The sequence below is a fragment of the Hipposideros armiger genome, unplaced genomic scaffold, assembly GCF_001890085.2.
Source record: "Hipposideros armiger isolate ML-2016 unplaced genomic scaffold, ASM189008v1 scaffold_297, whole genome shotgun sequence".
Lineage (NCBI taxonomy): Eukaryota > Metazoa > Chordata > Mammalia > Chiroptera > Hipposideridae > Hipposideros > Hipposideros armiger.
In genome coordinates, this window is record NW_017731647.1 from 1898540 (window position 1) to 1922098 (window position 23559).

The 23559-nt window shown below is 40.2% G+C and overlaps 1 protein-coding gene across 1 annotated transcript in view; it reads right to left on the reverse strand.

Moving 5' to 3' along the window:
* Positions 1-3000: 3000 nt before the first annotated feature.
* DENND2C (DENN domain containing 2C) overlaps positions 3001-23559 on the reverse strand; it is a 50215-nt gene continuing 29656 nt past the window's right edge. Inside the window, 12 exon segments of the mRNA XM_019659151.1 lie at positions 3001-3032; positions 4486-4571; positions 4814-5051; positions 9310-9415; positions 10330-10371; positions 21494-21616; positions 21618-21675; positions 22194-22224; positions 22227-22341; positions 22798-22918; positions 22920-22933; positions 23520-23558. Of these exon segments, the coding sequence (XP_019514696.1) occupies positions 3001-3032; positions 4486-4571; positions 4814-5051; positions 9310-9415; positions 10330-10371; positions 21494-21616; positions 21618-21675; positions 22194-22224; positions 22227-22341; positions 22798-22918; positions 22920-22933; positions 23520-23558 (1005 nt within the window).

Sequence of the window (23559 nt, forward strand, 5' to 3'; positions counted from 1 at the left end):
AGTTTTCTGAGTCTGCGCAGGCTCAGGTCTATTTCAATACGCCTGCGCCCGCCGCGGATGTAATTCACGTCGCCTGCGTAGCGCCTTTGACGCATGCTCAGTTGTTCATTCTGAAGACGCGCTCGTCAGGCTGTTAGGGACTGGCCCACCATTTTTTTTGGTCGGATGTGACGTCAAGTCGTGCTTTCCCAGAGTCCGTGGATTGTCTCAATTATTTGTCCCCGCCTGTTCCACTTTTTTGCTTCCGACTGGCAGCAAATTGTAGAGAGGTGCGACTTTTGGTTTCCTCCAGGACGCTGATATCTGGGAGAGGAATCTTAAAACTTTTGGAGGGAACTGGCCGCAGTTTTGGCGGGGAGAGAGAAAGTGACTTCCCATCTCGGCTTACTTCTCTAACCCATTAAACTTCTCCCCATTAAAGTTCTCTCCCTTTGTGCCGAGCATCTCTGCCCTCGCACCTCCTTGCTGTACCCACCCACTGTTCTTCGTTCTCGGCGCCCTGAGAATCTATGCATTGGGTAAGTGCAGTTCTTTCACAGACTCTAGAAGTGAGCGCCAGTCTCCAGTTAAAATTGCGAAGCTTTAGGGTCTGCCTAACAAAAGGAACCTAATCTTCTTCCAGGGCGAGATTGATAACTGCCCACCAACCTTAACTTTTAAACCTTTAGGACTTCCGGTAGTAGAAGCGCCCATTGCTTCCCAACCACTCCTGCGGCTGCAGGTGCACGGTCTTTGGACCGTGGCTGCCAGCTCCTTTTGACTAAGCAGGCAAAGACCAAATAAGGTAGTCGGACTATATTCCTTGTCTGCTGTGCAGCCTAAACCCAGGCTTTGTCTGCCAAGAGCCAGGAAATGTTGGCTACAGTTTTGGGGGTTTTGTTTGTTTGTTTTTAAGAAATTTTATTGGGGAACAGTGTTTTTTTCCAGGACCCACCAGCTCCAAGTCAAGTAGTTGTTTCAGTCGAGTTGTGGAGAGCGTAGCTCTCTGGCCCATGTGGGAGTTGAACCGGCAACCTTGGTGTTATGAGCCTGTGCTCTAACCATCTGAGCTAATCAGGCACCCCTTGGCCACAGTTTTTAAGTCTGGAAAGCTTAGGATCGATTTGGATTATCTTTTAACCTACTGTTAGATAAATGTGCTATAGATTTAAGTGACTTAAGCAGCTTTATTTAAAATTGTCCAAGAGACCCATGGAATTTTTGTGTTTATTCATTAGAACTGTAAACAACATTTTATACAAATCTTGAGTAATTCTTTTACAAACACGTCTAGAACGCAGAAAACTTTACAAAAAAATAAAACAGACCTAAGAAAATGAAGCAGCTTCAGATTGTAGGTGTAAAATAAGACCCCTATTCCTAAGCAAAGGTCTTCTCACGGAGGGATAGCCAGAGCCCACCACAGTAATACCTCCTACCCCCATTTTAGAAACACTCAATTCCCAAATACTAATTGTTCCCTCAGGGTTGGTCTCAGAAGAGACCAAATGGGGTGATACATGGTAAAAGCCTGGTAAGCTGCGTAATAAACATTTAAAAAAAAAACACAGGCTCAGTTCTATTTTATGGACCGACGTCTATATGAATTATATAGCACTGGTCTTAAATGGTGTTAGCTTTGGATTCATGCACACCAGAATGGGACATAATGACAATACTGTACAAGTCAATAAATTGTATCCTCATACAACTGGTAAGGTTTTGTTAAGTTTAAATAAAATTTTTTTATGTCAATTCAAACCATCAGCAAGAGTTGCAGAAAACAAATTGACATTTGCTGTAACATTTATCAATGAAAATTGCACCATCACTGACAACTTCCTCTTTCCAATCACTACTATTACTTTAGATATTAAAGGTTGGGGTGATTATGTGGTGGTGTGTCCAGGATATGTTCATATTCTCATCCAATTTAATTAGATTGAAGAGTCCAACAATTCTAGGGGAACCAAAAACAAAAAAAGTCTTATCTAGTTTCAAGTCCCTTATCCTGAGAGCTCAGAGTTGGCCCTGCTATACTTCACCTTAGAAGAAAAATTTTTCAATAGCTATAATCCCACAGAGCTCAAATTTCCATCTAGAGGACTAACTGACTTTCTCTGTTCACAAACTAACAGTTCTGGCTCTGTTGTGTAACTTGGGCAAGTTATTTAATGTTTTTGAATTCCAAAAACATTAAAACAGAAATGGAAATATCTCAGAAAGTTGATTTAAAGACTGAATAAGATGATGTACATACATGTACCACAGTGCATGGCACATGGTAGACACTAAAAAATGTTTCATGCCCTTGAAAGGACATTAGAATTCCACAGTTTAATGTCAAAACATGAGAGACAAACTACTCAAGTGCCACACAATGTGGAGCAGGAGCTGCATGATGTCTACTTTTATAAGAAACTCAGTAACAATACTAATAAATAGGGATTCCACATAAGTGAGACTCCTCTAGGCAGAATATTAGACAAGAAAAGAGATACATACAATGAGTATATTCCTTAGCTCAGCTCCAACAGCCCATGGGTTTAAAGCTGCCATGGTATTTCAGTGATGAGAATTATGTGTGTAGGGCTAGTGTTCTCCACTTCTGTCATGCTTCCCTAGTACCTCAAATTCTCTCATTGTGCTTTTTGTCTCATTGTGCTCATCTTTGAGCCATTTTTAAAATTGAAACACCAAGTCTTTCTCTTGTAAAATAACAAATGCCTTCATAGACTAAGCACAAAACACAAAGAATGAGTCCAAGAATCAAATGGAAAAGGCCAATTAAAAAAAATTAGAGGCAGAGTAGAGAGAGCATTGCTTCCAGAAGACTCCCTGCAATTTTCCAGTGATGACTACAGTAGCAACAAGAGAGTCCTCCTCCAAGAACCTGGCCCACTCTGCAAACTTGTCAACTTTCAAGGATTTTGTGGAATACTTTAGGGCATCCTGACTCTTGGAAAAATATTTCCTTTGGCACTTCCTGTTTATTTAGGATGAGACAGTATATCAAAGACTTCATTTCTTCTGCAGAAATTTCATTTTACTTCCTAAAGGGAGAAAAAAGTAGAGTGAACTCTCATTACTTCATTTTTATTTATTGTATATTATTTGATGCAAGGGATTAACAACCTAGTCATTCAGAACAGCCTAGGAGTAAGCTGCCATCTCAAGCTATCAGTTATGTTTAATCACCAAACCTGCCCCAACCCCAAGTGTCTAACTGTAGAGGTGAAGAGAACACAGACTTCATCTAATCCAGGGGTTTTCACCCCTGACTGTAGGTTAAAATCACTTGGCCTGCTCCCTAGAGATTATAATGTTATAGTCAGAGCTGAAAACCACTGATCTAACCCTATGGTTATAAAGATGAAATGACAGTCCAAAGCATAATTTTCCCATGGTCTTTTTCAGCTAGTTAAGGATAAGGCCTAATTTTAATTGGGCATATATTTCAAAGACCAATATAAATACCATAGAATATAGGTTCTTTATTGTATTGGGCTACCACAACACTGTTCTCCTATAGCACACTGACTGGATAATTCAGAGTTAGCTATAATGGAAAAATCATAAACCACCATGTTTATGTGTAAAATTAGAGACTTGTAGGACATTCTCTTGTTTCAGGTGCCCGCTAAACTAAGTGGTTTTTTTTTTTAATTTTTATTGGGGAATTGGGGGGATGGGAACAGTGCTGGGGAGTTGGGGAAGGGGAACAGACAAGTTGCTGTCATTTTGTTCTTCAGTCTAGTTGTGGAGGATGTTGCTTCACTGGCCCAAGTTGGCCACCATCATTGCGCTCTTCCCGGGCGAGGCAGATCAGTCGCCGGCTTCTGGACGGCCGCTCACTGCGGCTGCTGGCCACTCACGCTGGCTGCTGGCTACACACGGTAGCCCATGGCAACCCACTGCCACAGGGGCTGCAGCCTACGCTGTCGCCTGCGACCTCAGGGCAGCCCAGCTCCAGGTTGAGCTGTTGTTCAGCATCTTAGCTGCAGAGGGCAGTGTCACTGGCCCTCATATGTGGGATCCGAACTGGGGCCCTCTGGCGTCCCAAGCCAGTTCTTAACCATCGCACCACTTGGCCGACCCTAAACCAGGTGCTTTTAATCTGGAGTCCATGGATGGACTTCAGGGAGGTCCATGGACACCGTAAAATTATATGTAAAATTTGTTTCTGTGCTGTATATTTTTTTGGAAAAAAGGTCCACAGTTTTTAAAAGATTCTCCAAGGGATATGGCCTAGAAAAGATTAATGATCTTGACATGCAAATTTGTATTATGATGAGGGAGCCTCATTTGAGGAAAATGGCCTCACAGACAACCTCTGAGAAAGAGACTTTTTCTCCAAAACATTTTGGAACTAGGGTCATGGTTTCTGGTCAGCCTACTTGATCTGATTATATTATTGATTGAATTATAAAGCTCTTGTGATGAGGCACGCTTACTGCAAAAGCTTTTTCAGCCACATTTATGTAACAGGAAAACACAGCAACTCACCAAGACGCTGCAAAATTCTGTTCATCCCACTGGACTCAGACTCAGGAATTGTTTTCAAATACTGGAAGGCCCGGACCTCAAACAAATGTACAAGGAAAACTCATGTTGGTGAAATTGTCCAATGCTCAAGACTGAGAATCAATTAAATAAAACTCTGTTCTCACAAGCAATGTACTTCCACAGCTAAGACAATTATTACAAAATTAACATTTCCCATAACAGCTCGGAATTTGAGCCCTTGTAGCTTTACGCTGTTTTTTGTTGATATCATTTTCCAACCCTCCAAGTGCTCACTAAACACAGAGGGACAATTTTATGATGAAACTGACCTTTCACCCCAGTTTTCTGAAGCTCTGGGTCCTGGATGAATCCTGCAAACATCTGAGTTTCCATGAAGAAATCTAGGAAGTGGTGAACACTTTGGGAGGTGTGGGATTTACAGAATGGCTCCCTTTGAAATATAAGCTCCCCACGCTCAGTGACAGTCATGCTTAAAGAATAATGTCCCACCAGCTCCACAAAAAATCTGACAAATGCTTTGGACACCAGAGAGTTGAATGTCACATTTGTTGCAAAAATCAAAGAAAAAAAAAAGACAAAAGGAAAAGTCCTCTAAGTTTTGTGTTTATGGGAATTACGGCTCTGGCTATGAAAGTGATACCTAGGAAATCAGAGATTAAAGGAATGAGACTAAACATAGGAATCCTCATTGGTAGCTTTTTTGCAGTCTCCGTGACTTACAACAAACAAATGGCTTGTATCCTTACCTTCATTTTCTTCCCATACATACTCTTATTACATTTCTCAGGCTGGCTTGCACATCTGTGATTTCAATGGAACTGCTCCTTCAGAGGCCAACCAGTGAGAACCGGCCCAACTCAATCTGCTTTTCTATTTTTTATCCTCCTTTAAACTCCATGCTGCAATTTGTGCTTATCTCCTCCTCATTCCTCGGGTCTCCCACAACTTTATGCTCTCCTGGTCTGATTCTTCTCCTGCATCTATGACCAAACATTTATTTTTCTCATGCCACTTCGTCCTCCTCCTAAGCATGGTCCTCAGACCACATCCCTTCAATATTCCCTCTCTTAAAAAGCTAATTGTCATAGAGATAGGGCTGGGTTTCCATGTTAGTAATTCTGAACCTTAGATCTCCAGCCATTATTTCACCAAAATTCACCTTCTATGATTCAGACTACCTATGGGTGATCATCATTTGGCTTTCATTAGCACTTAAATTCTATTTGTCTAAAAATCACCATATCAGGTTCCTTTGGGAAATTGGTGGAATATGAATCAAATTAATAAAAAATACATGTCCAATGCCAAATTCATTTATTTCTCCACCAAATCAGTTTCTCTCTCAACTTTCCTATTTCCCATTGCACCATGATTATCCCACAATAAATAATTTGTTGTGTGCTTAAGATGTGGCAGGCACTGTATTAAGTGCTTTTACAAATATACCAAGCCAATGAGGTAGGTATAATTCCCCTTTTATAGATGATGAAACTGGGGCTCAAAACTCTCTGTTGTCATCTCTTCTAGTACAGTGGAGAAGCTGTCAGACTCCCAAGTCAGATGATTCTTAACCACCATAATATACTACAATATAACACCTTCCAGGTTTTAGGCTCAAACCTCAGATTCAGCTTAGACTCTTTTTTCCCCCCATATCCAAATAGTATTTTGTTTTCCTCTGCAATGCCTCTTGCCCTTTCACAGGGGCTCCACCATGAACTAGGTCAGAAACCTAATTTTAGTTAGCCTACCATGAAGCAGCTGTATAAAGGTGGGCAACTGGCTTTACCCCTCATGTCTGTTCTTTGTATATCTGTATAATAACATGGTTGATTAGGTGATTTCTAAGGTCTCTTCTGGCATTGTATTTTGATTCAAGTCTAGATTTTCATTATATTTTGTTCAATAGACTTCTTTCTTTTCTCTTCCTTTCTGCAGCTGAGAATCCAAGGTCCATTAGTGCTTTTCTTGTCAAGACTTTTAACCCATTCCCATCACCTTCACTTACTGTCCTATTTCTCCTCCATTTTGCAGCAAAATTTCTTGGAAGAGTTGTTTATACCTGTTGTACCCACTTTCTTACATCTAATTCCCATTCTTTTTAAAATTATGTTTTTCTATAACTTATCTTCCTTTGTTTCTGTTTCAATGTATATACTTTATATATTCCTTTACATGTATGAGTATTTCACAAGGTCAGCAGTGAGATGAAAATCACAATGCTTAAGACAGAATGTGATGTGTATCTCTGTGGCTTCCTGTGAGACGTCCCTCAGTGGTGGTCTTCCCCTACTCTCCAATAGAGGGTGACCATTGTTTGAAACTTTGTGTTCATCATTCCCTTGTTTTACATTAGTTTCACTACACACATATGTATGTAATCCCACAACATATTGTTAGGTTTTGTATGTCTTTGAACGTAATTTAAAACAGTATGTTCTTCTTCAACTGACTGTTTTATTCAATATGTGTTTTTAAGATTTTTTTTAATGTTATATTCTCCTGTCAACAGACATTTAGATTGTTTTTAGTTTTTGCTGTCACATACAATACCATTACGAAAATGATTGCACTTGTTTCCTAGTTATCACTTGTAAAAGTTTCTCTAGTGTATATGTCTAAAAATTGAATTTTTGGATTGTAGAATATGTGTACCTTTCACTTTACTAGATTATACCAAATTGTTTTTTCAGAGCTGTTGAAGTAATTTACACATTATCACCAACACTTGATATTGTCAGAATTTTAAATTTTTGCCAATATGGTGCATATTAAATGGTATCTCATTGTGGTTTTAATTTATATTTCCCTGACTTTCATGAGCATGTATATTTCTTCATATATTTATTGGCCTTTCATGTTTCCTCTTCTATGAAATGATTGCTCATGTCTTTTCCCCATTTTTCTTTTGGGTTTCTCATGAATTGTAGGAATTTTGAAAAATAAATTCTAGATATTATTCCTTTGCTAGTTATATTTGTTGAAAATGTCTTCACCTAGTTTGTAGTTTGTTTTTTATTTTATTTCCATGGTATTTTTTGATGAATAGAAATTTTAAAAATTTAACGTTTCAAATGAATCTTTTTCTTTATGGCTTGTGCTTTGTGCCACATTTAAGAAATCCATTACTGTCCCAAAACATAAAAATATTTTTTTCTACTTGCTAAACATTTTTAATGTTTTACTTTTGATATTTAAGTCTTTAATTCATTGGAATTAATTTTGTGTATAATCTGAGGTGTAAATCTATATTCATTTCTTTTCACATGGAAAATCAATTGCTCTAGTACTGTTTATTGAATGGTTTACTGTTTTCCCACTGATATGAAAGGCTGGTACAGACACAAATCATGTCTCCTTATGCATGTGCACTCTCTATTCTTTCCATCGCTCTATTTTTTTATTTCTGACCAAAACCAAATGATCTTAATTACTCTGACTTTATGATTAATCTTGATGTTTTGTAGGGCAAGCCCCTCAATCTCGTTCTTCTTTTTCAGGAGTGACTTAGCTATTGTTGGCCCTTCATACTTCCATTAAAATTTTAAAAAGCTGAATTTCATTCCAACTCTCTCTTGAACCTTCCCCATTCTCACTTTCCCCCCACCATTTAACTGAATTTGCTGTTACCAAGGTCCCGAAGCCCTTCCCATTGGCAAATCCACTGGTCAATTCTTAGTCTTCATCTTCCTTGACCTCTTTGCAGCATTAGCCATAATTGTTTACTCTTTCCTTCATGAAATACTTCCTTCACTCAGCTTCTACAATATCACACTCGTAGTTTTATTTACACAGACTTTTCTGGCTCTTCTCCTATCTTACTAGCTGCTCCTTTTAGTTTCCTTTGCTGGATATTTCTCCTCTCCCCAACCGCCTAATGTTGGAAATCTAACCACAACATTCCCAGCCAACCCAGGGCTCAATCCTTAAATCTTTATTCTTTTATCAATACTCCCTCTATAGGATTATCTCACCTGATCCCACAGCTTTAAAACAGCAACTTTTAAATTTATGTCTCCAGCCCAAATCTTTCCTCTGAATCCCAGGTTCATGTATAATAAAGTGTACTTTATTTTTCCACTTGGATGTCTGCTAGGTATTTGATGTCTAACAGGTGTCTCAGCATTTAAAACTGAACTTTTAATTACTCCTCTAAACTTACTCCTTCTATCAGCACATTGTCTTAGTTTTCTCATCTGTAAAATGGTGATTAAATAATGGCACCTGCTTCATAAGGATATTACAAGGATGAATTAAGATGTAAGCTAAGTGCTTACACAATGCCTGGTACAGGGTAAGCCACCCAATAAATATTATTCACCCATTCATTCAACAAATACTGAGTACCTCTTTATTGAATACTGTTTAAAGTACTGGAGATAGAAAACAGGCAGGTGCTCTCATGGAACTTACATTCTAGCACATCAGATGATGATAAAAGTCATGGGGAGAAATAAGGTCAGAAAGATGAGATGGAGTGCTAAGGAAATGGGTACAATTTTAAACAGGGCAGTCAGGAAAGGCCTCACTGAGGCAGTGACATTGGAGCCTGGACCTGCAGGAAGAGTGCAGGAGCCATGTGGATATCTGGAGGAACAGCATCCCATAAATGGAACTGAGCAAGTGCAAAAGTTCTAAAATAGAAGGGGACCTGGCACCTCTGAGGGTCAGCAATGAAGCTAATTATAAGCTTTCAGGCACAGGCAATCTCACACAACTTGCACACATCCTTTAGCGGGGTGCTGGGCACTCAGTAAATATTTACTGCCTTGACCTTAAGTCCTCAGACCACCTGTCTTGTACCTTGTGAAAAGTTCTGCTCCTGAACCAAGAGTTCATTTCGTTCTTCCAAAATCTGCATTAGAGCAGCTTGGAGTTTAGGTGGTAAAATTTCATCCTCATCAGGTACCTTAAGAGAAGAAATTGAAAATTTTCATTAGCTTTGAGAAAGTTTCCAACATGTACTAGCTAGTACCCCAAATTCCACAGGTGACTTTGTATATATTTTGGTTGAAGAGTCAGTCTGAAGCTTCCTTCCCTATATCAAGCAGAATCCATGTTTATGGTGTGTACATCTTAACCATATTAAACAAATAAAATATTTTATAAAATTTTCTGGAAATTTTTATCAAATATCTCTCATCCACAAATCTTACACTATGTTACAAAGATCATCCCCAAACAAATGGTGTTTCAAATGTGATGAGCTAATTAATTTGGAAAAAAAGACAGAATCTTGACAAACATTCGTTTCAGCCCTGTGGTCAGTGCTCACAAGCCACACAGTTACATACAGAGAGCTGCTCCACAAAGGCTGTCCTAAGTCTCTTTCCCACTTTAATACCAAGAATAAATGACCACTTTTTTTACCCCTACTGTACATGTTGTACAAATTTCTAAAATTTTATGGATATTTCTGCCCCCCCCCACTGGACCTCCTCCTCCCCAATCATTAGACTGTAAGGCCTGAGGGCTCAAACTGTCTTACTCATCTTTAGATTCTAACTAACAGACTATCTAGAAATAATCACTGCTAAATGCTTGTTTAAATTTAATTAAATTAGGCTTATATATCAACCCACCTGGACTTGAAGGAAGGGTTACCTCTTTTGAGAATGACATCTAATCTGTTTTCTCCTTCTTTTTTTGGGATAGGCAGCTATAAACCCAAACCAAATTTTACAGGTCAATCTTGTATGATTGACAAGTGTCAAGTATGTGTAGGAACTAAAAGTTTTGCCTGAGTCATCTTAAGTACTTTCACATATTTTCTGTCCAATTATCTCCAAACATTATGTAATCACCTGATCCTTTGTCACTCACCTCCTGTAAGAACTTGTCCACACAGAGATCAACTATCAGCACCTATAGAATAAAGGAGCCAGGCAAGTTAAACCTGAGACATTCACAGAGAAATTTCACAGAGAAATATATCAGGCACTGCTAGTTCAGGAAGAGTGTTTTGATTCCTTCAAGCAATGCAAATAGTTTTAAACAACATTAACTTAAAGTTATAGCCCATTTAAAACTTAACTCATCATCAACACATCCACAAATAAACTGCAAATAAAAAAAAATGATGGCAGGCACACCTACAGTTTAAAAGAGACTAAAAAACATACCAATCAAATGCAATGTGTGGACTTTACTTGGGACCTGATTCAAATAAACTATTAAATATTTATGAAATAACTGGAGATTTGAACACTGAATTTTGCTGACATTAAGGAATTGTTATTATATTTTTTAGATTTAATAATGTTATTGTGGCTATGTTTAAAATACCCTTATATTATAGATGCATTTCATAATATTTAGAGATGAAATTATGTCAGGATACACTTCAAAATATTGTGGAAGAGAGGAGTAGGTAAGGATAAAGATTGGCCATAACTTAATAAGTATTGAGTAGGGTGACTGGACTTATTTTGCTCTTTTGTTTGCTTTTATATATGTACAAAATTTTCCATAATAAAAGGTCTTTTGAAAAGTTAATATGAGAATCAGTAGCATTTCTATACATTAACAGCAAACTCTCTGAAGAAGAGATTAAGAAAATAATCCCATTTTAAATTGCATCAAAAAGAATAAAATACCTAGGAATAAATTTAACCAAGGAGGTGCAGATCTGTACACTGAAAACTACAAGACATTGATGAAAGAAATTAAAGAAGACACAAATAAATAGGAAGATAGTTTGTGCTCATGGATTGGAAGAATTAATATTGTTATTGTTAAATGTCCATACTATCCAAAGCACTCTACAGAGTCAATGCAATTTTTATCAAAAATTTCACAGAAATAGAACAAACAATTCTAAAATTTGTATGGAACCACAAAAGATCCCGAATACTTAAAGCAACCCTGAGAAAGAACAAAGCTGGGGGCATCTCACTTCTTGATTTCAAAGTACTGTTATTACACAAAGCTATAGTAATCAAAACACTATGATACTGGCATAAAAAAGACAAATAGGTCAGTGGAACAGGATAGAGTCCATAGTCAATTAATTTACAACAAGGGAGCCAAGAGTATACAATGGGGAAATGGAAGTGTCTTCCATAAATGGTGTTGGAAAACTGGACAGCCACATGCAAAAAAATGACACTGTATCTCTATCTTACATCATACACAAAAATCAACTCAAAGTGGATTAAAGATTTAAACGTGAGACCTGAAACCATAAAACTCTTAGAAAACAGGGGACAAGCATCTTGATATTGGTCTTGGCAATGAATTTTTGAATTTGACACCAAAAACAAAGGTAACAAAAACAAAAATAAACAAGTGGCAACTACACCAGAATGAAAAGCTTCTGCACAGTAAAGAAGCCATCAATAAAATGAAAAGAAAACCTACAGAGTGGGAGAAAATATTTGCAAATCATATTATTGGATAAGGTATTAATATCCAAAATATATAAAGAACTCATAGAATTCAATAGCAAAACAAAAACAAACAAAAAAAACCCCAAACAAACGAAAAACCAATATAATTAAAAAATAGGCAGAGAGGGATGGTTGGGTGGCTCAGTTAGTTAGAACGTGAGCTCTGAGTAATAGGATTGCTGGTTCGATTCCTGCATGGGCTGGTGAGCTGTGCCCTCGGCAACCAGATTGAAGGCAAACGACTTGAGCTGAGCTGCTGCTGAGCTGCTGATGAGTGGCCAGATGGCTCAGGTGGTTAGAGCACATCGCATGCTCTTAACAACAAGGTTGCCTGTTCGACTCCTGCATGGAATGGTGGGCTGCACCCTGCTCCCCCACAACTAGGTTAAAAACGACGGGACTTGGAGCTGAGCTGCGCCCTCCACAACTAAGATTGAAGGACAACAACTTGAAGCTGATGGGTCCTGGGAAAAACATGCTGTTCCCCAATAAAGTTTTTAAAAAAGCATAAAAAAATAGGCAGAGAAATTGAATAGACATTTTTCCCAAGAAGATATACAAATGGACAACAGGTACATGAAAAGATGCTCAACATCACTAAGCATCAGGGAAATGTACATCAAAACCACAATGAGCTATCATCTCACACCTGTTAAAATGACTGTTATCAAAAAAACAGGAAATAAGTATTGGCAAGGATGTGGAGACAAGGGAATGCTTGTGAACTGTTGGAGGGAATGTAAATTGGTGCAGCCACTATGGAAAACAGTATTGAAGCTCCTCAAAAAATTAAAATAGAACTACCATATAATCCAGCAATTCCACTTTGGGGATATATCCAGAAGAAACAAAATCAGTATTTCAAAAAGATATATGCTCTCCCATGTTCACTGCAGTATTTACAATAGCCAAGACATGGAAACAACCAAACGACCATTGACAGACAAATAAAGAAGATGTGATTTTATACACACACACACACACACACACACACACACACACACACACACACTGGAATAGTATTCAGCCTTAAAAAGGAGAAAATCCTGTCATTTGTAACAACATGGTTGGACCTTTAGGACATTATGCTAAGGGAAATAAATCAGGCAGAGACAGACAAATACCATATAATCTCACGTATATGTATAATCTAAAAAAAAATCAAACTTATAGGAACGGAGAACAGATTGGTGGTTACCAGAGGTGGGAGGCTGGGGGATGGGCAAAATGCATGAATGTGGTCAAAAGGCACAAATTTGCAGTTACAAGATGAATAAGTCCTGGGAATGTAATGTACAGCATGAGGACTATAGTTAACAATAATATACTATATACTTGAAAGTTGTTAAGAGAGTAGATCTTAAAAGTTTTCACCAAGAAAAAAATTCTATGTGAGGTGATGAATGTAAACTAACTTTATTGTGGCAATTATTTCACAATATATACATGTATTAAATCATTATGTTGTACACCTTAAACTAATACAATGTTATATGTAAATGTTGGGTCCAGACAATCAATAAAAAGGCTGGATGTCAAATTAAGGTTCCAAAGATTTTATTAAACTGAGCTCAGCGATCGTCTCTCCCACTAAGGAAAAACGGCCCCAAGACTTGGGGGGGGTAAGGTTTTTATAAGATAGGGCTGTATGCAAAGCAAATTACAGAAGCCAAAAAGAATGTGCAGTTATTTTAGTTAAAACTGCATCCTGCTGTTGTAACAATACTGTTATGTCCAGATGTCCAGATGTCTTTAACAGTACATCGTGACCAGGTTGAGTTGACTGCAGAAACTGTTTCTCAGAAATATGTATGTAATTAATTTTATAAACTAAGGATGAGGGTTGAGAAACCAAGGTTAGTTGCTGCAAGGCCTCCTGAGAGGTGGGGGAGTAAGGGGGAATCTTAACAGGAAGTTCTGCTTAGAGTTTAGCTGAAGTATCTGAAGTATGATTTTTTAAAAGTGAGTCTGTCTGGCCTAGGGTCCAGGCCATGGTCCTTTCTCTCCCCACTGGTCTTATGGAAGTGAATCAAATCATGGATTCATGGGCAGGGTTATTAAGGGGAGTATAACATTGACGAAGGACTATGAGCTTGAGAGAGCGAACCTGTTGTGGGACAAACCCAGTTAGGGAGTTTAAAATGGGATATTGATTTTGCATAAATCAACCTGTAAAGATACAGAGGTGTCAAAAGGGGAGGGAATATGAGAAGTATATACAGTTCCTGTTCTAGTTGCTCTAATTTCCTATTTTATAGGTACTGGAGTATGAGGATGGGGCTTGCGGGCCCTAGTTGGTATTATGAGGAACAAGAAATAAACAGTTAAGAGGGAAGTGAAGAGTCTCTGACCTGCCCCAGTCCCATCCTGGTATCTCCAGGTCTACTGAGGATCCGCCATCTGTTCACGGTGTCTGGTGAAGCTGGCTTAACCTGGGTGTAGTGGATCTAAGCAGGAATCCTGGCGACCTTAATTGCTGTTGGTGTGACTAAGGTGATAATATAGTCCCTTCTAGGTTGGCTCGAGTGTCCTGGTGGGAAACCATCGGACCAGGACGGAATCTCCAGGCTGGAATGGGTGAGGCTGGATAGGTCCGTTGTCAGGGCGAGTCACCTTGATGAGCGGCTGAAGTTTAGTCTGGAGGGTCTGTAAGGCTTGAAGAGACTGAATTAGTTAATTGTTAGATATTTCAGATAATACATCGTCCCCAACTCGTGGAAGAAGAGGGGGAGGTCTACTATACAGAATTTTATAGGGGGTGAAACCTGCCCAGTAGGGGGTACAGCGTACATGGAGTAAGGCTGAAGGGATCAGGTCTGGCCACCCAGCACCAGTTTCAAATACAAATTTACTTAAAGTTTCTTTTAGGGTTCTATTCATTTTTTTACTTGTCCTGAACTCTGTGGCCAATAGGCACAGTGGAGTTTCCAGGAAATATGAAGAGTCTTAGCCAGAATTTGAGAAACAGTAGCCGTGAAGGCTGGACCATTGTCGGACCCCAGGTAACGGGGGAGGCCAAATCTGGGAACGAGCTCCTGGAGTAGTTTCTTGGCTACTGTGGCCGCCGTTTCTGTCCTGGTGGGGTAAGCTTCTACCCATCCTGAAAAAGAGTCAATGAAAACTAAGAGATATTTATAATTGTACATACTGGAGCGGACTTCAGTGAAATCAAGTTTCCAATGTTTGCCTCGGTAGGCGCCAGCAAACCTCGTGCCCATTTGTCGAGGCTGGGGATTTATGTTGACCTTTGCACAGACCATATACCTGGATACAATGTCCTGGACAGTGGGGGTGAGGTTAAGGATCTTGAATCTGCTGCGGATAAGTTCACTAAGTTTTCGGGCCCTTAAATGAGTCAGGTGGTGAAGTTGAGTTATGAGGTGTCTCCCTAATGCTTGGGGGAGACAGGGCCTCCCATCGGAAGCTTGGAGCCATCCACTTCTTTGGGGCTGAGCTCCCTGTGTTAAAAAAAAACCTGGCGTTCCTCAGTGGAGTAGGTGGGGCTCTCCGGGAGAGTCTGGAGAAGTGTCAGGTTAAGGATATCTAATGGCCCCAGTGGTCGTATGGCTATCTCCCGGGCAGCTTGATCTGTTGCCCTGTTTCTGATAGCCTTTGGGCTAGAGTCCTTTTGATGCCCCTTGCAGTGGATGATGGCGACTGCCTTGGGTTCTCAAACAGCTTCCAGTAAGGTTAAAATTTCCTCTTTGTTTTTGATGGTCCGACCCTTCAAGGTTAGGAGCCCTCTGTTCTTGTAAATCTCCCCATGGACATGAACCGTCACAAAGGCATATTTACTGTCTGTGTAAATATTAACAGCCTTGTCTCTGCCTAGCCAGAGGGCTTATGTAAGAGCAATAAGCTCTGCTTTTTGCGTAGAGGACCCCCTGGGTAGGGCCTGGGCCTATCGTATTTCACCAGCCTGATTGATTATGGCTGCCCCAGTATACCTGGTCCCGTCCCAGACGTAACTGCTCCCATTAGTAAACAGGTCCTGGTTAACTGTCCGGAAATACCCGACTCGGGGTCAGTCTATTTAAAAGCAAATAAAAGTTGGCTTATTGGTGCCAGCGGGATGCTGAAGAAGGTATCTTTTAGGTCCAAAACAGTATAGACTTGGTGTTCAGGCGGCAGGATGTAGTACACACTGAGTAGGGTGTACAGGATAGGTACAGTGGGGTGTATAGTTTTCATCCTCTTATTTATTTCTCTCAGACCCAGGACTGGTCTATAGTCTCCAGTGTCTGCCTTTGGGACCGGGAGTAATGGAGTAGTTCATGGTGAAGTACAGGGCTTAAGAATGCTCACATCTAGGAGGCGGTTTATGTGTAGGCTTATTTTTTTGCATGCCTCCAGTTTGATAGGATACTGTCTGATAGCTATTGGAGCTGCAGTGGGCTTGAGTCAAACTATTATAGGCGTTTTGTATACTGCAAGCCTAGGAGGGTTGGTTTCTGCCCAACCTGAGGGATACTTGGCCTGGAAATCTCTTAAAAGTCCTTCTCCCTGACTCTGGCCTGAATTGCCCCAGGCTGGAGCAAGTATTCCTCTGAAATGGGGTAAGGGACTAAGATTTCTGTGGGGGCCCCATGGTGGAGAGTGGCAATTTCTTCAGAGAAAGAATTTGTGCCCTCAATTTTCACAAGAGATCCCGGCCTAGTAGTGGATAGGGGCATTTATTCTTTCAGTGGCCCAATTGTTTGCAATATGTGCATTGGTCTTTTCCTAGGGGTTGATGCTGAGGGTCTTCACTGACTGGTCCCCGGCTTGGAGAGGAGTGTGGAGTGGCTAGGGCAGCGATAGTGACCTTTCCTAGGCATTTTGCAATGACCTCTTCTGGGGAGTTACGATTGTCGTAGACCTTTTGAGCAATCCCCAGGAGCTCTGACGTATTCTTGCCCTGAAATCCCTCAAGTTTTTGAAGCTTCTTTCTGATATCTGGGGCCGACTGAGAGACAAAAGTTAAGTTAATGGTGGCTGCATTTTCTGGTGCCTCAGGATCAGTCAGAGTATAAGTCCAATAAGCTTCTAAGAGGCATTCGAGAAAAGCCGTGGGGGACTCTTGTTTAGCTTGAATAACTTTACTGACCTTGGTCAAATTAGTGGGCTTCCTTGCTGCTGCCTGGAGTCCCCCCAGGAGAAACTGGTGATAGGTGTCAAGGGCTCCCCTACCTTGATCCGTTGCAGGGTCCCAGTCTGGTCTCTGGGTTGGGAGCAGGCGGCAGAGCCTGCCGTCGTTGCCAGCATCATGGGAGTCGACCCCTGGTCCAAGGGCCACTTTGCGGGATTCCTGAAGGATGCAGTCACACTCCTCTGAAGTGAACAGAGTCTGGAGCAACTGCTGACAATTGTCCCAGGTGGGGAGATGAGTCCGAAAGATGGACTCCAAAAGGGAAATAAGTGCCTGTGGCTTCTCAGAGAAAGCGGGATTCTGATGTTTCCAATTGTAGAGATTAGTAGTGGTGAAGGGAACATAAACAAAGCCTCCTCCCGGCTGCATCTGCCAGAGGGGAAGGATAGCAGAAGGACTGGTGGAGTCAGCCGGATGAGGGTCGGAGGAGGGAGTGTAGGAGAGAACAAGAAGTTAACTATTTAGGGGGATGTTTTAATAATTTCCTTCCATACATTAATATATGGAAATTGGTCGGGGTGTCCGGGCTGGCCCAGAACAATATCCCATACCACTCAGGTGATGTTGGAGTTAAAAGTTTCCGAGGATGGCCAATACGTTGAAACAAGGCCAGTCAACTTTACAGAGAGTTTGGAGGTGGGCCTGCTTAAAATGGACTCTGTAATCGGCCTCCTTTGAGACTATAATTTCATCTGGACAGAAATGCTTTCCAGTAAAAGATTCATCAGCCTTTTCCCCTATTATGAATAAACCCACCAAAATTGATGTACTACTGTCAAATTTTCAATATACCTCATTGTTTCTTATCAAACCCATTATTTGCAGGTATTGTAAACCAAGGCAAATAAAGTTCACTTCCCCTAAGCCTTCTACAACTTACTACACACTCTCAAGTTTAGCTTTTATTATCTCCTTTCATGTTCTGGCACAACCAGACTGTTTTACTTTAAAACAAAACTACTTTCTTCCCACCCCCCCGTTTTTTTTTTACTATTACCAGTCAACTACCTTCCCTCTTCCCTCTTGCTTTTGAGACAACACTAAAACTTTCAACGAAATTTTTAAGGTTGTTTTCTTTCAGTAGTCCAGAGTATATTGAGTCATTTCATGTGTGTTTATCACCCTGAAATGCTATACTTAAAAAATGGCAATTTTCTTAATTGGAACAGTCAACATTTACTTGAATTGATCACCATTATAAATCCACCGTGACACAGGGCTTTTATTCCTCCCTCCTTTTCCTTACTGTAGACATCTCGGAAATGTCCCAGAATACATTGAAGGGGGGTGGCTGGTCGATATTGAGAAGCCCCCATTGAGAAAAGACTGGGAACAGACAACCCAGTGACAGATGACAAAATTAGTAACACAACAGACAAAAAGACACGAAAGCAGAGTCTCCTCCAAGAGACAAACTAGGGCCAAAAGTCCCTGTGTTCTGGCCTCCTTTGAGGAGAACCAAACCAGGGGGAGATTCTCTGCCATCACAGGAATTCCCCGGACTCAAGGGTATATGCTGCATCCGGCCCCTTAAAGTCCTCCCAGGTTGCGACTACAGACCAGACAGAAACCATAGAGGTTCCTTACCTTCGAAGGGTTTCAGAATAAAATCTCCGGAACAACCAGGATGGCTGGATTGCGCTTTACGTCCCTCTGCTACGTCAACTCACTCACCAGGGCCCTGAAAATCGGGGTGGCCACCCCTGGTGGGGAGCCAATTGTGGCTGATGGATGATGCACAGGCTGTCCTTTAGATCTCGCTGCGGCTTCCAAATGTTGGGTCCAGACAAGCAATAAAGAGGCTGGATGTCAAATTAAGGTTTCAAAGATTTTATTAAGCTGAGCTCAGCGACCATCTCTCCGACTAAGGAAAATGGCCCCAAGACTCGGGGGGGGTAATGTTTTTATAAGATAGGACTATATGCAAAGCAAATTACAGAAGCCAAAAAGAATGTGCAGTTATTTTAGTTAAAACCGCATCCTGCTGTTGAAACAATGCTATTATGTCCAGATGTCCAGATGCCTTAACAGTACATCGTGACCGGGTTGAGTTGACTGCAGAAACTATTTCTCAGAAATATGTATGTAATTAAATTTAGAAACTAAGGACGGGGGTTGAGAAACCAAGGTTAGTTGCTGCAAGGCCTTCTGAGAGGCAGGGGAGTAAGGGGGAACTGCTGCAAGGCCTCCTGAGAGGTGGGGGAGTAAGGGGGAATCCTAACGGGAAGTTCTACTTAGAGTTTAGCTGAAGTATCTGAAGTATGATTTTTTAAAAGTGAGTCTGTCTGGCCTAGGGTCCGGGCCGGGGTCCTTTCATAAACTATATCTCAATAAAAATGGGGGGGGGGAGGTTAACCCTGCAGAATAACAGGGAAGAATGGTCTTTTCAATTAATGATACCAGAATAGTTGGCTAGTCATATGACAAAAAAGGAAAAAGAACTGACCCTTATCTCCTATCAAGTCCCAGGATTCAGAACCAAAAATTAAAGGCACAACAATAAAGCTTTCAAAGCTTCCAGGGGATAATGTAGGAGAATATCTCCATGGAGTTACTATAAAGAAAAACTTAAGTAGCTCACACCCATAAAAACATTAACCATAAAGGAAAAGTTTGATAATTCTGACCACATTAAAATTAAAAACCTTCATGCATTAAAAAACACTGTTTTGGAGAATGAAAAGGCAAGCCACAAAGGAACTGGTATCCAAAATAGACAGAGGCCTCTTACAAATTGATGAGGGTAAACAATCCAGTAGAAAAACTGACAATGAGTTTTACAAAAGATGATATTCAAGTGGCCAGTGAACACATGGAACGATGCTCACCCACAACAGTAATCAAGGAATGCAAATTAAACCACAACGAGAATACCACTACACACCCACCAGACAGGCTAAATTACACAAAGTGATGATAACAAATGTTGGTGGTGAGGATGTGGAGCAACAGGAACCCTCATTCGCTACTGGACGGAGTTTAACACAGCATAACTGCTTTGGGAAACAGTCTGACTTTACTTACTGAAGTTAAAGAAATGCTTACTCTATGACCCAGTAATTCCAGTTCTAAGTCTATACCCACAGAACTGCATGCACATACCAAAGGTCATGTACAAGAATATTTACAGCAGCATTATTCACAATAACCCAAACTGGAAACAACTAAAATGTCTGTCAACTGTAGGGTAGATAAAAAACTGTTATACACACAACTGGAATGATCAAAATGCTGTCAAACTCATCAACGTGGATGAATCTTACATAGTTGATTAAAATAAGTCATACCAAAAAGAAAAAAAAAGAATCTCTCTCTCTCTATATATATATGTCTATATCTATCTATCTATCTATATCTATCTCTATCTATCTATCGATAGATAGAGATAGATATAGATAGATATAGGTATAGATATCCATTTACATCAAACTTAAAACCAGGCAAAACTGAACTATACTGTTTGTGGATACATGCCTAGGATGTAAACTATAAAGAAAAACAAGTACACTATGAAACTCTGTCGCGTCCCACGCAGCAAAGGTGTTGGGGAGTGAGAGGGGCAGCATAGGGTTAAAGGAACACAAGAGTCAAGGATAGAGTTAAAGCTGGGCCAGGGGGCTGCAGTATCTCTCTTGAACTGAGCCCTGAATCAGGCCAACGTGTGGCTTTTATTAAAAAACTTCAAAGAAGTGAAACATTTTTTTTAAAGTCCGTGTGATAAGTGCCTTATGGCTAATTCCCATCAACCAGCCCCACTGTATTCCAACACCTGCTGTGCCTTTATACTCCTACACACATAACCCCCAGGATGGTGCAGCTGTGCCCCGGCCTTGAAAATAAGGGAGATAACTGACATAATTTCATCAGGTCTCAGCATTCCAAGACACTTCCTCATGACCTCATTAGGTCAGGGGTGTGAGGGGGCGGTCGAGGATGAAGCTGTAAGACAACAAAAGTCAAGATAGTGGTTGCTTATTTTGGGTCAGGGGGAACACTGAACTCATTCTAGGAGGCATGAAGGGGATTTCTGAAGTGCTGGCACTGATTTCACTGCTGTACTGTTTCTTCCGACGTCGGTTACATAAGCATTCCACTTTGTGATAATTCACTGAGCAGTGCATTTTGTTTGGGGCCCTCATCTATATGTGTGTTATATTTGAAATAATTGTAAAAGTTAACCTAGAGTACTTTTTATGTTTGACTTAAACAACAACAACAAAAGAAAAAAAAACACCTACCCTTCAGAATAACACAGAATAAGCCCATGGTTCACTACTGCAAATAAGATACAACTTTGGATTCACGTAAACTGTAGAATTTTTCTCACTTTAATGATGAGAAAAAATAGGATAGCATAATGTATTAATAATTATATATTAGTATTAATCAACACCACCACCACTTTTAAAGGTCACTTGTTTTCATGTGTCAGTCCTCCATCTTTTCCATAGGTATTATTAGCCCATCTCACCTCTTCAATATGTAGGTCCTGGAGCTGTGATAAGGAGCAGGACAGGATTCCAATAAGGAATGGAGTAGGTGAGCAACACACAATGTTGATCATTGATGCCAGCAGGACTGGGAAGTAGGTGTGTGCTGCCAGTAAATGGATATAGCATGGCAACCACAGCATGGCCGCATTTTGACTGGGTGCTAGCCAGAGGAAAAAGCAAATGATGTCACATACAGAGCAACACATGGAGGGCATTTCAGATGTTATGTTAACAGAATTACAAAGTGACACCAGTTAGTGATCACAGATGGACAATTCTGTGATTACCCATTATTTTTTTTAACATTTTATTTAACTTTCTCACTTAATTTACTGAAAAATCACCTACCTTAATCCAGCTCTTTCCCACTAATTATATTGCTAAAAATTAGTGTGTACTAAAAACAGCAGCACCAATTTTTAACAAGTCTAATAAAAACACACTTAAAAAGGTAAATTAATTGCAACCCCAAAAAGTCACTGTTATAGCCTAAATAAGAATAGCTTTTGAATTATTTACTATTTAGAATAACCCATGTCACCATAGCATGAGGTAATGGAGATCCTACAGTTTTTTTAACATGCCCCAATTTTAAAATAGTCAGAACACATAAAACATCAGTATGAAGTGACGTATATCTTTCATATACTATTTCTCTTACCTTACTATTACTATTACCTTAGGCTGTTGTCCACAAAGATCACCTTCATTCCAAAAGGAGATAGGCACAGACCTGGATGAGATGACACACACTCAGGCACTTAAAGAGGCATTCAAAGTCAACATGTTCCAGTTGGGAATCCAGTGGTTGGCACAGTTCAATGGACTGAAATGCAAGAATGTGAATAGGGGAGCTGAAGTCGGAAAACAGTCACTAATGACAACACTAAAAGATCCTGTCATTCCTTTACAGGTCTAATTCAAGAAAACGGGTCTGCTACAAAAAGTTTGTGAAACTGTGTACACTAATCCCAAGATCTAACACCTTGTTTTTGTGCTATAAATCTTTCTCACCTGACGATAGTATGTATAATCTTCATTTATCACACTGAAATTGTGATTACAAAGGGTCACAGTCTATGAATGGTAGAAAACCTCTGGTTCCTGGGTCTAAAATCAAAGATCTCACAGATCAGCTGGATTTTCCTCCAGTGCTTTGTGGGACTAAGACATATTCTGCTCAGTTTATGGGAAAAGGAAAACTATGCCCCAAGGTTTCTGGAAACACTATAAGGTCTGCTTTTTGGCAGCTATCAAACCCTTTCAAAAGGAGCTAACTTACCTCATCTCCAGCCCCAGGGAGGTAGCTCTTAACTGTGATGGTGTGCCCAGGAGCTGGGAAAGGGGCTTCCATGATGCTTTGCATGAATGGGTAAACCAGGACCAGAGACATCTCTCTTCTCTACTTCATCCAGAATCTACACATACAGAATGTGTTATTTTATTAGGGACTCAGTTCAAAAACAGAAAAGAATCCTATTAAAGGAACTGCCAAACTTAGAGCACAAACTTGAAAATAACACCAACAGATTTTAAGACAGATAGGCATCTACAACCCATAAAAGTTCATTACAGCCATCACTTATCTTGGGGGTACCTTTACATTCCCCCAAAATGTTACTAAAATAAATCAACTTACTTTTAAAAGAGGAGCTCCTTTTTATTTCACTAAGGTAGGGGAAGAAAGAAGGTGACACTGACAATGATATCCTGCGGTTTGGGGTCAGGGAAAGACATGAGACAAGATAAGCTTCAGGCTAGGTTCCCCTTACGCTGGGAGGTTTAGCAAACCAAAATGAGGATGACATGGCAGCAGCACCTGGATTAGAGAGCTAAGTTTAAGCCTTCAAACCTGTGGCTCTAATCTACTAGAGGGGGACCCTTTCTAAAATAGTATGTTAACATCTGTGCCACTTACCATTGCCTAGTGAAGTCATCAGAAACAAAAACTTACTCAGAGCTCAGAGAGAATACCACTTTTCATAGGACCCATTTGCAACTCACCTTTGAAAACAGGTTGAAGCAGCCTCGGCAACTAACCATG